Source organism: Coregonus clupeaformis, chromosome 29 (assembly GCF_020615455.1).
Source record: "Coregonus clupeaformis isolate EN_2021a chromosome 29, ASM2061545v1, whole genome shotgun sequence".
Taxonomy (NCBI): domain Eukaryota; kingdom Metazoa; phylum Chordata; class Actinopteri; order Salmoniformes; family Salmonidae; genus Coregonus; species Coregonus clupeaformis.
Window position 1 is genome coordinate 36,980,844 of NC_059220.1, and position 17,297 is coordinate 36,998,140.

The following is a 17,297-nucleotide window of genomic DNA, read 5'->3' on the forward strand; positions in this document are numbered from 1 at the left end:
TGTTTATTCACACTGGCTCGCTCTCCCTCAATAGACAAACCCATAGACAACAGATGAACCAATGAAGTGACAATGTGTAAAGGATTTGTGGAAGAAAAATACATGTATTAATATACTTTGAAAATGTGCAATTAATTCATATTATGCCTTTTTATCTTGTTTTGTCATGTGAGGAGTATAAATGCATGCATGGGCAATATAAATTAGGCTACGTATTTACATTTAAGTGCTCAAAAAACAAATGATCGGCTAATATACCCGTTGTCTCAAATATTCACACCAACAAGAGATCTCCTTTTTAGCCTATAATAATTGAAGTTTGAAGAAAAAAAGTACTGTGCGTCACCGAGTCGCACTCGCATCTCTCGGTGTCTCTGTATTGAGGGATAGAGCACCCATTCCTCATTCTCAAACAGATACATTGTCCATTGTACATCTGCACTTCTCCACTATCATGTTGGGAAACTCGGCCACTTCTATCTCCGTGTAGTCTCCTTTTTTCACCAGGTACATTATAGGTAGCGGCGCGTTCTCCGTGGCCGCGCACCGCCGTTCTCCGTAGCCATAATGACGCTTTGGCTGCTTGCACCCTCCTGTGCATCGGAAGGCCTGGTAGCCCGCAGGTTCGATTACCCAGTATTGGGTCCAAGTTAGCTCCCGGAAGTTGATGAAGTGGTCTTCTCTGCAGCACATGCCGTTCGGCTTGCTGGACTGGCAGTCACCGCGGGAACTGGACGGAGAGAAATGGTCAGTCAGGTTATTACGCGCTCTGCCCAGGAATGGCTTGGAGGTTATTCCGGAGAGAGTACAACATTTGACACACCTATAGAGTATTCTCAAAAAATCTATAAGCAAATGTCATACTGTGACATAGCAGCCAGGTCCTTGTGTGTGTGTAGCCTAGATGCTTAAAATGTGTCCACTGTCCAACCAAGGTTCTAAACATTGCCTTTAGCCTAGCTATTAAATGTCACCTACCCATATTCCTCCAGGTTCAAGGTGTAGAGAAGAAGCTCAGGCTTTCCCGTGGTCTGGTCAGAGGGGTCCTGCGCGGTAAAGCGCACACTCTTGGCCATCTCGGCTGCGTAGCTTCCTGGTCTCTCGCCCTCGACCCGCAGCTCCAGGCGCAGTGGCGCCTCGCGACGTCCCTTCGACCAGTAGTGTACCGCCTGCGTCACATCAAAACCCTTCCACCCGGTCTCGTAGATTGGCACCAACCTATTGAAAAAGGACATCCATACAAATTAATCACAATAGTACTTTAATTAACTAGCATGCTAATTAATTAGTATTAGGCTAATTAAAAGTAAGCTGTTGAATGATGTGCAGTAACGGTACTGACCTTGAGTCTACCAGTGAGGAGCGGTTGGCGCCGTTCTCTAGAACCTCCACCCAGTAGATGCTGACCCGGGCGTTGTTGTCCGGCTTTTGGCTCTTCATCCCGGCCAGGGGCAGTTTATGAGGGGCGTTCTGGTAGAGTCTGAGCTCCGCCATGGTCACCTCGCTGTTGGCCGGGACCCTGGCCTCCATGTCGAAAACCAACCGCTCTCTGGTGGCGTCAGAGTAAAGAATCTCCCCCGATATATCTGTTATGTAGAATATAACAGGACACTGTCAGCATGTGGACAATTGGACATCAGTGCGTAATTTGGAATCCAAACAGAACCAAACTGAGAATTACGCATTGGTGTTAACAATAGTATTGCTAAACATCATGGAAAATAAAATAGAACATGAGTCAGTCTTTGAAACTGTCATATTCCCAGTCTTAGAAACTGTCATAGTTGCCATTGTTGTTTACCTGCGTTTCCGGATATCCTCCTGAGGATACCTGCTAGGCTGGGCAGAGAGCGGCGTCTCCTTTCGTGGTGCAGCTTCAGCAGGGACAGGTACTTGTTTCTGATGTGGCCAGGAACGACCAGGTTCTCCAAGTCCCTTTTATGGATCCTTGGGAGTTCCTTCTGTCCAAGCCTCTGAAGCATAGCCTCTTTCAGGTTCTCCTGATTGAAGCCATGCGTCAGAGAAAGTATCGCACAGGCGCACAGCAGCCAAATTGGGAAATATGCCATTTCTGAAAGAGATGAGAGTAAAATCCTGTAGCGTTGTTGCGATGGAGGAGGACAAGGACTGACCACCTTTATATATAGTAGCCCCGCTGTGACATCCCGACGGACACTTCACGTGTCCAAAGGGGTGGTGACCAACATCAAAGACAGTGGATGCGCGGGAGACGCTACAAAGTAACGCCCCATTTAAGGACTAATAGCCTCTGCCTGATACCTGGTCTCAACCCCCACCTCCACTCACTCACCTATCACACCCATCACCACCACATCGACCAGTAAAGATGACCCTCGTACATGAAAGGAAAACACACATTTCGTTTTTAATGTCCCCATTTTCATCTGAAACATGGGTGGATTAGACGCCAATAGATTAGCAGATAGAGGTGCCTTATAAAGGTAATTCATTACGTGATAATCTCTCTCTAATGGACATCTAAGCGGTATCACCCTCAGTGTCATTCAGTCCAAACGTCTTTGATAGGCTTCCAGTAGGCTATGTCAATTCTTGAATTATTTAATTAAAAATCTAAACAGTTTGAGCCTAAACTTTGCATTATTTATCAAATAAAGCTATGTCTGGGTCTGGGATGATGATCTAGTTTTCATTATCTAATATTGTTCTAATTGGAGCACTAGTCTTGTTTGATCTAAAGGCATAAATTGATGGACATCACTGACAGACAGACAGATGGACAGACAGACAGACAGATATTTTCCTCTCACTCATTAACAACTGTCTCCTCAACCCCTCTGTAACTTTAGAAGGGCACCCCATGGCCAGATTATCGTATTAGTGTAATTAAGTTTGTCAAGAATGTGTATAACATTATTAGTGTGGTGTGGAGGTATGTCTATCCTTCTCTGCCTGAGTCTATGGTGGTCCCCCTGTGTGTGTGTGTGTGTGTGTATAGTGTGTGTGTGTTTGTCAGGTCAAACAGACTGGTGTGTATTGGGAGCAGAGCTCCCACAGGGGACAGATGAGTAATCCAGTGTGTGCTCTGCTCTGGGATGTGGATTGTAAAGGGCTCTTCACATGGACCTGATTATGTGTTTCTATTGCAGGAGCTGGCTGGGTCTTTTTCTGTCACATACACACACACAAACACTATAGTGGCTGAGGCAACTGGTTCCTCTGCTCCTCCATAGGGTCCCAGTCTGGGGTGTGTATTGGACCTGGAGTGGCAGGTGGTCTTGGGATGACAGACAGTGTGCCTGCAGACAGCATATACACAGACAACACACACACACACACACACACACACACACACACACACACACACAGGGAATGGCTGGTCAGGCAGAGGACAGACACATACACAAACACAAAACGTGATGCCAGATCAACAGTAGTCAGACAGCTAAACAGATGTGCTCCCTGTGCTGTGTGTGTTAATCGTCATGTTATTAGCGGTGTCTGTTTGGCAGAGCGGGCCTGCTGGGTGGGTGGGCAGGGGTGTTGTCCCCATTTTAACAGATGTAGTAGACAGACTACACTAAACCAACACATTCAACAAATGAGATTAAAGATTCAGACAAATTAATGTCTTATTTTTCAGTTGTTTCCTGATGAGGGGGAGTAGTAGCCTGGTCCCAGATCTGTTTGTGCTCTTGCCAACTCCATTGCTGTCATTGTCAAGCCAAACATTTTTTAATTCACCACATTAGAGTTGGGAATAGAGCAGCAAAAATGACATTTGTGCAAAACTTCAAATATGAATTGGTTGCCTATTTAATTGTAACAAATAAAAGTAGCCCTACAAAGTTAGAGACACATTTGTCGCCCATTGTGCCAAGACAAAATGCCCGTATTTTTGCTCTGGTTATGCCTAACCTAAATGTAAAATGTGGCGGTATTTCTAACTTTATTAGATAGTGCCGTTTGTAAGGGGTGACAGCCAGAGCTGTCATGCCCATAAGGGGCACAGGGTCACGTGCCCCATCACATTTGTCCTATTTTTTATTGTATTTTTCTCTGTAATACCACTAGTCACTTTTATGACGTTGGCTTTAGCTAGCACAAATAGGTTCCCAATCTCCCAACATCATAACTACACTAATAGTGAAAAGGTTGGACACACCTACTCATTCAAGGGTTTTTCTTTATTTTGACTATGTTTTACATTGTAGAATAATAGTGAAGACATCAAAACTATGAAATAACACATATGGAATCATGTAGTAACCAAAAAAGTGTTAAACAAATCAAAATATATTTTATATTTGAGATTCTTCAAAAAGCCACCCTTTGCCTTGATGACAGCTTTGCACACTCTTGGCATTCTCTCAACCAGCTTCACCTGGAATGCTTTTCCAACAGTCTTGAAGGAGTTCCCACATATGCTGAGCACTTGTTGGATGCTTTTCCTTCACTCTGCGGTCCGACTCATCCCAAAACATCTCAATTGGGTTAAGGTCGGGGATTGTGGAGGCCAGGTCATCTGATGCAGCGCTCCATCACTCTCCTTCTTGGTAAAATAGCCCTTACACAGCTTGGAGGTGTGTTGGGTCATTGTCCTGTTGAGAAACAAATGATAGTCTCACTAAGCCCAAACCAGATGGGATGGCGTATCGCTACAGAATGCAGTGGTAGCAATGCTGGTTATGTGTGCCTTGAATTCTAAATAAATCACAGACAGTGTCACCAGCAAAGCACCGCCACACCATAACACCTCCTCCTCCATGCTTTACGGTGGGAAATACACATGTGGAGATCATCCGTTTACCCACACCGCGTCTCACAAAGACACAGCGGTTGGAACCAAAAATCTCAAATTTGGACAAATCTCCACCGGTCTAATGTCCATTGCTCGTGTTTCTTGGCCCAAGCAAGTCTCTTCTTCTTAATGGTGTCCTTTAGTAGTGGTTTCTTTGCAGCAATTTGACCATGAATGCCTGATTCACACAGTCTCCTCTGAACAGTTGATGTTGAGATGTGTCTGTTACTTGAACTCTGAAGCATTTATTTGGGCTTGTCACGACTTCCGCGGAGGCTGCCTCCCCTCCTTGTTCGGGCAGGCTTCGTCTCATCATAGCGCTTGATGGTTTTTGCCACTGCACTTGAAGAAACTTTCAAAGTTCTTGAAATTTTCCGTATTGACTGACCTTCATGCCTTAAAGTAATGATGGACTATCGTTTCTCTTAACTTATTTGAGCTGTTCTTGCCATAATATGGACTTGGTCTTTTACCAAATAGGGCTATCTTCTATATACCACCCCCACCTTGTCACAACACAACTGATTGGCTCAAACGCATTAAGAAGGAAATAAATTCCACAAATTAACTTTTATGATGGCACACCTGTTAATTGAAACTGGTTGAGAGAATGCCAAGAGTGTGCAAAGCTGTCATCAAGGCAAAGGGTGGCCATTTGAAGATTCTCAAATATAAAATATATTTTGATTTGTTTAACACTTTTTTGGTTATTGCCTGAGCTACATGGTAGAGCATGGTGCTTGCAACACCAGGGTTGTGGGTTCGATTCTCACGGGGGGCCAGTATGAAAAATGTATGCACTCACTAAAACTGTAAGTCGCTCTGGATAAGAGCGTCTGCTAAATGACTAAAATGTAAATGTAAAATTACATGATTCCATATGTGTTATTTCATAGTTTTGATGTCTTCACTATTATTCTACAATGTAAAACATTTTAAAAATATAGATCAACCCTGGAGTGAGTAGGTGTGTCCAAACTTTTGACTGGTACTGTAGCTACCAAGAAGCCATTTCAGGCTATCAATCAAGTTAGAGTGGCTAGCTTGTCTAACTAGCTTAGCTGGCATGTCTGCTGACAAGGTTGGTAGACTTGAGAAAAGCAACCAATAACTAAATGTACTGAATAAGACTCACATTCCTTTTAATCTTTTCCCCAGATTTCAGCAGAGATGCAGAGAAGCATATTTAGTTTCTTATTTTACAGACACCTCAAGAGGTATGCTTAGATATGCAGAAAAATCTACATATTTTTTACATCGAATTAAGCGTAATGATTTTGGCTCTAGATTGCAGGAAAAAGCTGTTTTAGGTGTTTGAAAAATGCAAAAAGTTCTCAAATTTACGTACAGGGGGCAATGCCCCCCCCATTTTCTGTAATCAAAGTTATAGTAGGCCTACATGTGTTGTAATAAAGGTATTGTAGCCTTAGCTGATCAAAATATGTCAGTGCTTATAATGAGTTCTAAGTGGATTAAGAAAAAGAAAGAAGTATAAATCAATATCCTATTAAACAAATTAAATTACAGTTTTTAGATAAGTAGCCTAATTTAAAATTACTTAAATATAGTAAAATATGTCATTCTTCTTATCGCAATAACCTTTTCATAGCTTGTCAGAGACACCACAAACCAAGTGTAAATTATTCTACAAATGTCTGGCCTACTTTTACAACCTTTGATTTCCACCAAAAACCTTGTGTGAATTTATTTAAATTAATTAAATCTAGTGAAATATGTTATTTTGTTATTTCTAAACTGCTCATATATGTTATTTTATATTTCTAAACTGCTCATTCTTTGCCCAACAGTTCTATGAGATCCAACCGTTCAGTTTCTCACAGAAATCCTCTCTGATGGATTCTCCCCCTCCAATATGTTATGTAAGGGATAATCAACAAGGGGCTATGCCTTCTCTGGAAAATAATGAATGACTTGGAAGGTGTGTTCCACGACGCGCTAGCGGAATTGCATTATTTTCCAGAGAATGCATAGAGCCCGAGTTGATTATCCCTTTTATACCATGGCTATAGAGTACCACAGTATGAGTCATAATAACCATAAAACCTAGTGGTCAAACAGGGAAATGGTTCCAATCTTTTTTCCTCCATTCATTTTTCCCATAGGGGATTATTATTATTTTGCTTACCCTGGCGTGACGTTTTGATAACTGTGTAAATCTCTCTCGGACAAGGTGACTTTTATCAATATCTTCACCTGTATTTACCCACAACAAATGAAATACTAATTAGCTGCTAATGGGGCTATCATAAAGAACTACAAATGCCATGATGATCTGGACGAGACTGCTGAATCGAGGCAAAGGTAAGAATCTCTGGATTAACTATCTAATGTTAGCTAAATGTAGTAATTAATAAATTGGCTACATTTCTTAAAATGTACCTGTTAGTAAAGGTGCCAGCTAGAGATGACGTGCAGGAGCTTGCAGGGATTTGTAGTCTTTCATTATGTCTACTTTGATGCTAATCAGCATGTTCAAATCTGAGAGTAAATAGAGCCGAATATATTGATAAAAGTCACCTTGTCCGAGAGAGATTTACATGGTTATCAAAACTTCACGCAGGGTAAGCCTACAAGAAACACAGCCCTTTTTTTAAGTGGTCTAAAATCCCCTATGGGAAAAATGAATGGTAGAAAAACGATTGGAACCATTTCCCTGTTTGACCTCTAGGTTTTATGGGTATTATGACACCTCCACTGTGGGGCTCTATAATTTAGCATTTACAGCTAAAAACAAATTCATTTGCAGGTAGAAATGTATTCAATATCCACTGAAGTAGCTAGCAAGTCTACGAGATAGAGACAGTAGTTGCCTTGGTAAGGCCATATAATTAGGAATAAGAATACTAGAATGGACATTAACCTTCTTGTGATGGGACCCTTATGATGGGATAAAGGTCAGCCATTTTGGTTAGGGAGTTGCTAAACCATGGTTTGCCAGTTCTGTGATAAGATAGAAATAAAATAATGAATTTGAAGAATGTATCTGATGCTGGAGGAGTGCTTGATGCCATCTGTCAAGCATGGTGGAGGCAATGTGATGATCTGGGGGTGCTTTGGTGGTGGTAAAGTGGGAGATTTGTACAGGGTAAAAGAGATTTTGAAGAAGGAAGGCTATCACTCCATTTTGCCATGCCATACCCTGTGGACGGTGCTTGATTGGAGCCAATTTCCTCTACAACAGGACAATGACCCAAAGCACAGCTCCAAACTATGCAATAACTACTTAGGGAAGAAGCGGTCAGCTGGTTTTCTGTCTTTAATGGAGTGGCCAGCACAGTCACCGGATCTCAACCCTATTGAGCTGTTGTGGGAGCAGCTTGACAGTATGGTACATAAGAAGTGCCCATCAAGCCAATCCAACTTGTGGGAGGTGCTTCAGGAAGCATGGGGTGAAATCTCTTCAGATTACTTCAACAAATTGACAACTAGAATGCCAAAGGTCTGCAAGGCTGTAATTGCTGCAAATGGAGGATTCTTTGACGAAAGCAAAGTTTGAAGGACACAATTATTATTTCTATGAAAAATCATTATTTCTAACCTTGTCTGGCACGACAAGCGGTACCAGAGCGCCAAGTCTAGGTCCAAAAGGCTTCTTAACAGCTTCTACCCCCAAGCCATAAGACTGCTGAACAGTGTTTTGTTAGTTTACTATTCTTGTGGGGACTTCTGGACCCCACAAGTATAGTTAAACACGTCCACACAGACCTTAGAAGAGAACACATTATTAATGTCCAAAAGCAGTTGATTGTGGTCTAATTTGGGTCTGTGAAAAAAACTGAAGTGAGTAACTTTAAAAACGTTGTGGAAAGCAACATCTCTTATCACTGAAAAAGTTTGATTGGATCGTTAGACAACAAATCCGCCAGGTGGCGGACAAATCCAAACAAAGAGTTTTATCAAGGGTGCATTCAAGATCGTATGTTTCTGAGACGTTCATGCAATAGAAATTTCCAAAACTACGAATCCCAGGGAACCTCAGTGCGCTCGCTATTAATGTCAATATGGCCACTGTCAGTCAGACAAAGGCGAATCAGTCTCGCCACGAAATGAAATCAAATTAGCAAGCTAGAGGAGGACGGATGGCATTGTGAAAAGCGGCTGGTGCATGTTCCGTGTCGGGTATATAGAAGAGGACTTGTCACGAGGCCCAACTAAACACCGGTTTATTAAATGCTGTGGAGGACGGGGGACCTAGATACTAAGATCAAGGTAAGACTTACATTGCTAAGTAGTTAGCATAGCTTACATTTCTGCAGACTCGCCCGCACTCCTTGGCACTGGTCCCAATGCTTGTCAGCAAGCTAACTTTATTAGCTAGCTGAGCTATAGCTGGTCACTTACAGGATTTATAGCTAATGCCAGATCAGTTTTTATGAAGTCGTTGGAAAAGTCTGCTTGCTCTATACAGGTTGTAAAGATTGTTAGCTAACTAGCCAGATGTCATGTCATAACTATAACGTTAGCTTATATATTTGTCACGCTAACTAGCTACCATGTACTGTAGCTATTGTCATTGAACAACCAGTGCTGCCATACTCAACTGCTTAGATCACTAGCTAGCAACATTACGTTTGTGGGTGCCTTTACCCTGCCATGTATCTATTTCCTGGCTATACTGTAACTAGATCATTATCATAAAGTAACAACACAGCCAATGTCATACTCAACTGGTTAGATCATGCAGAGTTATTTGCAAAGGATGAGCTAAGATCTAGAGCTGGACGGTAATTGAACACCACCCCTCCTGTCACCAAACACTTTGCAAACAGTTCTCAAATCAAAAGCCAGAGGCGTTTGCTTGCTGTTAGCTACAGGTTATACACACAGACGGACAGTTTTTGCGTAGTTGTCTGGACTGGGTTTGGATTATTTGATTGTGCGCGTGAGAGATTATTTTATTTTAAATGGAACGACCGCACCGTTTGATGCATAAGCGTTCCACTGTTTTGATTCCAATGTGATTGTTACGGCGGTGACGTCATTTGAGTCACCACGTCATAAAATTATGCCGCGTTCAAAATAACTCAAATATGCCGCATTCAAAAGAACTGGGAACTCAGAAATCTATGACTTCAGTACGTTCAAAACAACTGGGAAATCGGGAACTTGGGCCTCTTTCTAGAGCTCCAACCTGAAGATCACTGATTTCATGATTTGACCTCGTATTTTTGTTGTTGTTTTGAATGCAGCATTAGAGTACCACAGTATGATTCATAATACCCATAAACCTAGCGGTCAAACAGGGAAATGGTTCCAATCGTTTTTCCACCATTCATTTTTACCATAGGGGATTTTAGAAACACTTAAAATAAGGGCTGTGTTTCGTGTAGGCTTACCCTGGCGTGATGTTTTAATAGCTGTGTAAATCTCTCTAGGACAAAGTTACTTTTATAAATATATTCGCCTGTATTTACCCCCCAAAAATTAAACGCTAATTAGCTGCTAATGTGGCTATCATAAAGAACTACAAATGCCATGATGATCTGGACGAGACTGCCGAATCGAGGCAAAGGTAAGAATATCTGGATTAACTATTTAATGTTAGCTAAGTGTAGTAAGAAATAAATTGGCTACATTTCTTTCAATTTACAATTCAGTGATCTGTCTTGTGCAAGTTTTAAATTGACACAATACCTGTCAGCAAAGGTGTCAGCTAGAGTGACTTGCAGGGATTTGTAGTTTTGCATGATGTCTACTTTGATGCTTATTAGTATTTTCGAATCTGAAAGTAAATAGAGCCGACTATATTGATAAAAGTCACCTTGTCCGAGAGAGATTTACATGGTTATCAAAATGTCATGCCAGGGTAAGCCTACACAGGTTACCCTTGTTTACATTGAGCTGCACTGGGGTCAGAACACAATCATGGTCGGACAACATCTTGGTGTCATTATACTTAGTGTCCTCTAACATATGGAGAATATTTAGATTATGAAATACACATTTTCACATTAATCTATTCAACATTAAAGGTCAACTGCCCCTTAGAACCAACTTTTCTGGTTTTAAACTGCCTATGTGGCATCGATATGAGTCAATTATTAATTCTAGTGTAAAAATTGACTACAAAGTGTAAATAAGATCATTTTGGGCAGTCTCGTTCTTCATGACTTACTGGACGGTTGGGTATGGTGGATCACTTACTCACCCACTTTTTCCAAAGATGCCCAATTGCCCAGAGACAACACGTTGTGCTCTGCCCCCAGGTGCCATGTGGACATTTGTTGTCAAGTCTGCATATGGGTGCAACGCAAGCACATTTTGCTTGCAAATAGGAGTGAAAATGGGCTTCCATAAAGTTGGTGCAAACTTCCAATGCATTTCAACAATATTGCCAGATGGCCAGGAATGGATTACATTCGACACGGTCACTTCTGCTGCCTGTCAACCGTCAAACCACTGGTGTTGGTGAGTACTTTAGCTAAGTATATAGCTGGTACTAGCTAGCAGCTACTTTTGGTTATACAACATTATTTGATAATGCTAGCGAGCCAGGCTAGCTATGATGCCACAGATTAAAGGGGAATGATACTGTAGCTAGCTAAATACATCAAGCTAACGTGTAATGTGATGTAGCATCTCAGAGGACAATGTGCATAGCTGACGTTAGCTAGCTGTAGCCCATTGGCATTAGGTCAATACAGGGCAGGCACTTAGATACTAGCTTTCTAGCTAATAATAAGATGTAGCCAGCTTGCTTTCTCTTTCAACTCGAACTGGCTAACTAATGTTAGCTAGAAAGCCAACTAATTTCAACTCGGACAAAGATATGATAACTAATTTGGATTTGCAAGTTAGGTACCCAGCTAGCATACGGGGGCTTCGCCTGCTAACCCAAAACAACATGACTGTTCTCATCAAAGTTTATCGTGTATTTTCTAAGGCAAAAATAAATGATGTTAATAGTCTACTACAAATATAGCTATGGCTCTGGCAGCGAATAGCAAAACGTATCAGCAAGCATTCAGCAACGTACACAGCTGGTTGCATAGTAACGGTGTCAGCGTCACCGGCCTGAATCTATTCTGTAGTTACAGTCCCTCTATTAGCATATAAATGACTTCCAAATGAGAGAGTTATTTTTCTCGCAATGTTTATTGAGTGATTATATTTGATTTCATTCACAGGCTACTTACAAAACCTGGTGGATTTGTTGTTCAGGAGCGTCTAGGAATCCCCCTACCATATCAGGAGCTGTTACAGACACCAGTCCCGCTTCAGAGAAATGGAGGACACTTGAATCAGGTTGGTCACATTGATCTGGTCAATAATCAAAATACGATCTGTCCTGGAATTCACCTAACCACCATTGATAATGTAATCAGTGCTGTGTGTATATGTATGTCGTAAGGAGGTGCCCCCTTCCACACTGTGCCAATGGACTACTCCTGGGCCAGAGTGAGTAATGCCAACCAGTCAGTGCCATGCTGGCATGTGTCCCTTGTGATTTAGCTGTGAATCAGGATCTCTGATTGGCTATGTTCAACTGTGTATTTACTGTTGGCTTCCATGACTGTATGGTGAATCTCTTTCTCTCCCTCTCTGTGACATAGGAGCTGGGTCGGATATACAGTGCATTTGGAAAGTATTCAGACCCCTTCACTTTTCCCACATTTTGTTACATTACAGCCTTATTCATCAATCTACACACAATACCCCATAATTACAAAGCAAAAACAGGTTTTTAGACATTTTTGCAAATGTATTACAAATAAAAAATGGATATCACATTTACATAAGTATTCCGACCCTTTACTCAGTACTTTGTTGAAGCACCTTTAGCAGCGATTACAGCCTCAACTCTTCTTGTGTATGACGCTACAATCTTGGCACACTTGTATTTGGGGAGTTTCTCCCATTCTTCTCTGCAGATCCTCTCAAGCGCTGTCAGGTTGGATGGGGAGCGTCGCTGCACAGCTATTTTCAGGTCTCTCCAGAGATGTTAGATCGAGTTCAAGTCCGTGCTCTGGCTGGGCCACTCAAGAACATTCAGAGACTTGTCCCAAAGCCACTCCTGCGTTGTCTTGCCTGTGTGCTTAGTGTCGTTGTCCTGTTGGAAGGTGAACCTTTGCCCCAGTCTGAGGTCCTGGAGCAGATTTTCATTAAGGATCTCTGTACTTTGCTCTGTTCATCTTTCCCTCGATCCTGACTAGTCTCCCCGTCCCTGCTGCTGAAAAACATCCCCACAGCATGATAGTGCCACAACCATGCTTCCACCGTAGGGATGGTATTGGCCAGGTGATGAGCGGTGCCTGGTCTTCTCCAGATGTGACGCTTGGCATTCAGGCCACTACGACTCTGGAAAGCATGCAGTTTATTAGGCTACAGATGAAATAAATGATGATGAACTCACAGGAGGTTGGTGGCACCTTTAATTGGGGAGAACGAGCTCGTGGAAATGCCAGGGGAGGAATGAGTGGAATGGTATCAAACACATGGTTTCCATGTGTTTGATTCCATTCGTTCTGTTCCAGCCATTATTATGAGCCGTCCTCCTCTCAGCAGCCTGCACTGGATGAACTTCACAGGGTGGTGAAAGTGCACGGTGATGAGCCTGATGCTCCTTTCCAATAAATATCGAGGGTCTTATTCTGGTGATATGATCATCGATGCTTGGCTGCCATTTGACCAGTGGAGGCTGGTGGGAGGAGCTATAGGAGGACGGGCTCATTGTAATGACTGGACTGGAAAAAATGGAACAGAGTCAAACGTGGTTTCCATGTGGTTTCCATATGTTTGATACCGTTCCATTTATTCCATTCAAGCTATTACAATGAGCCTGTCCTCCTATAGCTCCTCCCACCAGCCTCCACTGCGTTTGACAAATAAAAATAATCTAGCTCAGTCTTATCTATAATAATCTCATCATGTAGGTAGCTTACCCGCACTATCTGCAAGCTGTTGACTAAAGCACACGTGCCAAGACCAGTGTGTGCACATTTTGCTATATAACGCAACAGTTTTTGTGACAAAACCATCAGTAGAGTTGAAAATGCGATGGAAACCCATTTAACTTGTATTTTTTATTCAGTACACGGGAATTTTAACTGCAAAAGTTCTTTTTTTGTGCACTACGTCATCACGCACAGCCTTTTGTCCGCAATGTCAGTTTGATGGAAACATCTCTGGTGGAAACATTTGCATATTGTTTTATGCAGATTTTAGAATATTCGCATGAACATCTGTCGCCAATTGTATGGAAACCTAGCTATTGATTGAAACAATCACTTGGCTTTCGATGACAGTAAACTGCACCAACTCTGGTCAATGTTTAATAAGCCACTTTCACTAAGACTCCCTAGTTAAGCATGGGCATTTCCATCTAAAAGGGCCCATGAGCATCAATGTGAAGTTCATAGGAGCATGTCAAATTGGGTGTCAAATGAAAGCTAAGAGTATATTTCTTTTAGAAATTAAGGCATATATACATTTTTCAACCATTTTCCATCCTAAAAATGTGCCTTTCGTTACCAAAACCCCACATATGTTTAAGATATTTTCTAATTTCTCTCCCTCATGAGGAGGTAGGATAAAGTTCACAGAAGTAACAAGTAAAGGTAGACCTACCAATAAGCTAGTGTTTTTACTGATATCAAGTTTGTTTATGTATTAAGTGATTAAAACTCGTAATTCTGTTACCAAATCGGTAACGGAATTACTGCAATTGAATTGGTTACAATGGGAAATCATAGTCGTCACAAACCACAGTTGAGTCACCTGCTATTGTCCTCCTTTCCACTAGCATACTGTTATGTTCAACTCATAACTATTTTTTTTCTCTTTCTGTCATCTGGTGGTCAAAGCAAGACTGAAAACCGTCTGGACAACCCCTCCCTCTTACGCTCCCTCTCTCTTCTCTCTCTCCAGTTAATGTCACCTCTCCCGGCTCCTACTGACACCTACCATGACACCTACTACATACCCTCTTTACTGTAACAAGCATCCTCACCCACTGAGCACCGACCGACACCGGACGTCCATGAGCATTGAAAAGTAGTTGAAATTTGGTCAGTCTGCCCTGGCTGGACCAAATCTGAGTTTGGACAGCACAGTACAGTAGAGAACATTACAGTAAAGAAAAGTAGAGCACACGAGTAGAGTACTCAGTACAGTATAATGTACTGTATTGTACTGTTCTCCCCTGTACTGTACATCATTCTACCATACTGTACTCTACTGTGCTGTGATGTCCAAACTTGTGAAACATAGATGTCTATGATTAGGTTCAGATTTGGTTTGGTCCGGACCAACCAAATGTGGTCTTTCTTGGGGGCGGAGCTCATTAGAATAATAGCCCATGTGTAAAATAATACCCAAATATCCAAAAGATGGATATTGTATATTTCTTTTGTTTACCTATTCAGGATACATCACCATGAAGAGAATTTAAATTCATATCCATAATTATGCTTTTCTGTATAGTACAGATCAGGGACCCATTATGTAAATACATTACCATAATTCTGTTAACAGATGTAAATCCAATTCACCTACTGTAGTTCAATAACCAAAATATATATCAAACTCAAGGTGTCATGTCATAGCTGACACCCTACTCTTTCTGCAGACATCTTTTAAACTTAATTCGGAAGGAGATATTTAAAGGTGAAATATGCAAAAATCGCTCCGCCATTTTCTGGTTGCTTAATTCTAATATTTCTCCTAATTTCAGTTTGTGACAAAAAAAGCTATGTATAGTGTAGAGAATCATTGTACCAATCTAACCCGCTGTGAAATATATTTTCAATAACCAACAATATTGTATCGCTCTGGATAAGAGCGTCTGCTAAATGACTAAAATGTAAAATGTAAATGTATTTTCAGCTGTTTGAAGCTGGTGTACAAAAGTAAAAAAAACGTAAGAACGGAAGCATAGAAATAGTGCACATAGGACATATCTACCGCTTCTTAGACTTGCTGTCAATGAGAGTGACAATTCTATAACTCAAGTTTCTACGTGAATTTGGTCAGGTCGCCCATAAAGTTACATATTGCAGCATTAACAGAGTTTTTGGAAAACGTGTTCGCATACTGGTTGGTTGTTTAGCAACAAAACCGACATGTGCGCAACTATGGGGCAAAACAGACAGGGTTGGCTTAGATTGTTGACAATATGTAAACTATATTTAGTCTCCAATGTTTATTAAAAACATAAATACATTTGCACAATGAGCACTTGTCTCTCAAATACAGACTACAAAGGGAAGCACAGCCGCGAGCTGCCCAGTGACACAAGACTTCCAGACGAGCTAAACCACTTCTATGCTCGCTTCGAGGCAAGCAACACTGAAGCATGCATGAGAGCACCAGCTGTTCTGGATGACTATGTGATCACGCTCTCCGTAGCCGATGTGAGTAAGACTTTTAAGCAGGTCAACATTCACAAGGCTGCAGGGCTAGACGGATTACCAGGACGTGTACTCCGAGCATGTGCTGACCAAATGGCAAGTGTCTTCACTGACATTTTCAACATGTCTCTGACTGAGTCTGTAATACCAACATGTTTCAAGGCCTGATTACCGACAACGATGAGACAGCCTATAGGGAGGAGGTCAGAGACCTGGCCGTGTAGTGACAGGATAACAACCTCTCCCTCAACGTGACCAAGACAAAGGAGATGATTGTGGACTACAGGAAAAAAAAGAGGACTGAGCACGCCCCCATTCTCATCGACGGGGCTGTAGTGGAACAGGTTAAGAGCTTCAAGTTCCTTGGTGTCCACATCACCAACGAACTATCATGGTCCAAACACACCAAGACAGTCGTGAAGAGGGCACGACAAAGCCTATTCCCCTCAGGAGACTGAAAAGATTTGGCATGGGTCCTCAGATCCTCAAAATATTCTACAGCTGCACCATCGAGAGCATCCTGACTGGTTGCATCACCGCCTGGTATGGCAACTGCTTGGCCTCCGACCGCAAGGCACTACAGAGGGTAGTGCGTACGGCCCAGTACAACACTGGGGCCAAGCTTCCTGCCATCCAGGACCTCTATACCAGGTGGTGTCAGAGGAAGGCCCTCAAAATTGTCAGACTCCAGCCACCCTAGTCATAGACTTTTCTCTCTGCTACCGCACGGCAAGCGGTACCGGAGTGCCAAGTCTAGGTCCAAAAGACTTCTCAACAGCTTCTACCCCCAAGCCATAAGACTCCTGAACAGCTAATCATGGCTACCCGGACTATTTGCACTGCCCGCCCAACTCCCACCCCATCTTTTTACGCTGCTGCTACTCTGTTAATTATTTATGCATAGTCACTTTAACTCTACCCACATGTACATATTACTTCAACTACCTCAACTAGCCGGTGCCCTCGCACATTGACTCTGCACTGGTATCCCCCTGTATATATAGCCTCCCTACTGTTATTATATTTTACTTCTGCTCTTTTTTTCTCAACACTTTTTTGTTTTATTTTACTTTTTTATTTAAAATAAATGCACTGTTGGTTAAGGGCTGTAAGTAAGCATTTCACTGTAATGTCTGCACCTGTTGTAT

The 17,297-nt window shown here is 42.0% G+C and overlaps 2 protein-coding genes across 10 annotated transcripts in view; one reads left to right on the forward strand and one right to left on the reverse strand.

The window, feature by feature from the left end:
• LOC121545079 (left-right determination factor 2) lies at positions 1 to 9,848 on the reverse strand. Of its 3 annotated transcripts, none has more exons than XM_041855456.1 (6): positions 9,470 to 9,848; positions 3,159 to 3,278; positions 1,802 to 2,071; positions 1,343 to 1,586; positions 979 to 1,218; positions 1 to 730 (listed from the first exon to the last, which is right to left on the reverse strand). In XM_041855456.1, the coding sequence occupies exons 3-6, from the start codon at positions 2,067 to 2,069 to the stop codon at positions 409 to 411; spliced, it is 1,074 nt and encodes a 357-aa protein (XP_041711390.1). In that variant the 5' UTR covers positions 2,070 to 2,071; positions 3,159 to 3,278; positions 9,470 to 9,848; the 3' UTR covers positions 1 to 408. The 3 variants fall into 3 exon arrangements, with proteins under 3 accessions (XP_041711390.1, XP_041711388.1, XP_041711389.1); XM_041855454.1 differs by having other exon boundaries at positions 2,312 to 3,278; XM_041855455.1 differs by having other exon boundaries at positions 1,802 to 3,278.
• The window catches only part of LOC121545078 (homeobox-containing protein 1), a 25,991-nt gene continuing 17,453 nt past the window's right edge, over positions 8,760 to 17,297 (forward strand). For 3 of the 7 annotated variants that reach the window (XM_041855447.2, XM_041855453.2, XM_041855448.2), the window contains exon 1: positions 8,760 to 9,010. The gene's annotated coding sequence lies outside the window, so the exon portion shown is untranslated. The remainder of the gene's footprint in view (positions 9,011 to 17,297) is intronic. The other 4 variants (XM_041855450.2, XM_041855451.2, XM_041855449.2 and 1 more) reach the window with 3 other exon arrangements.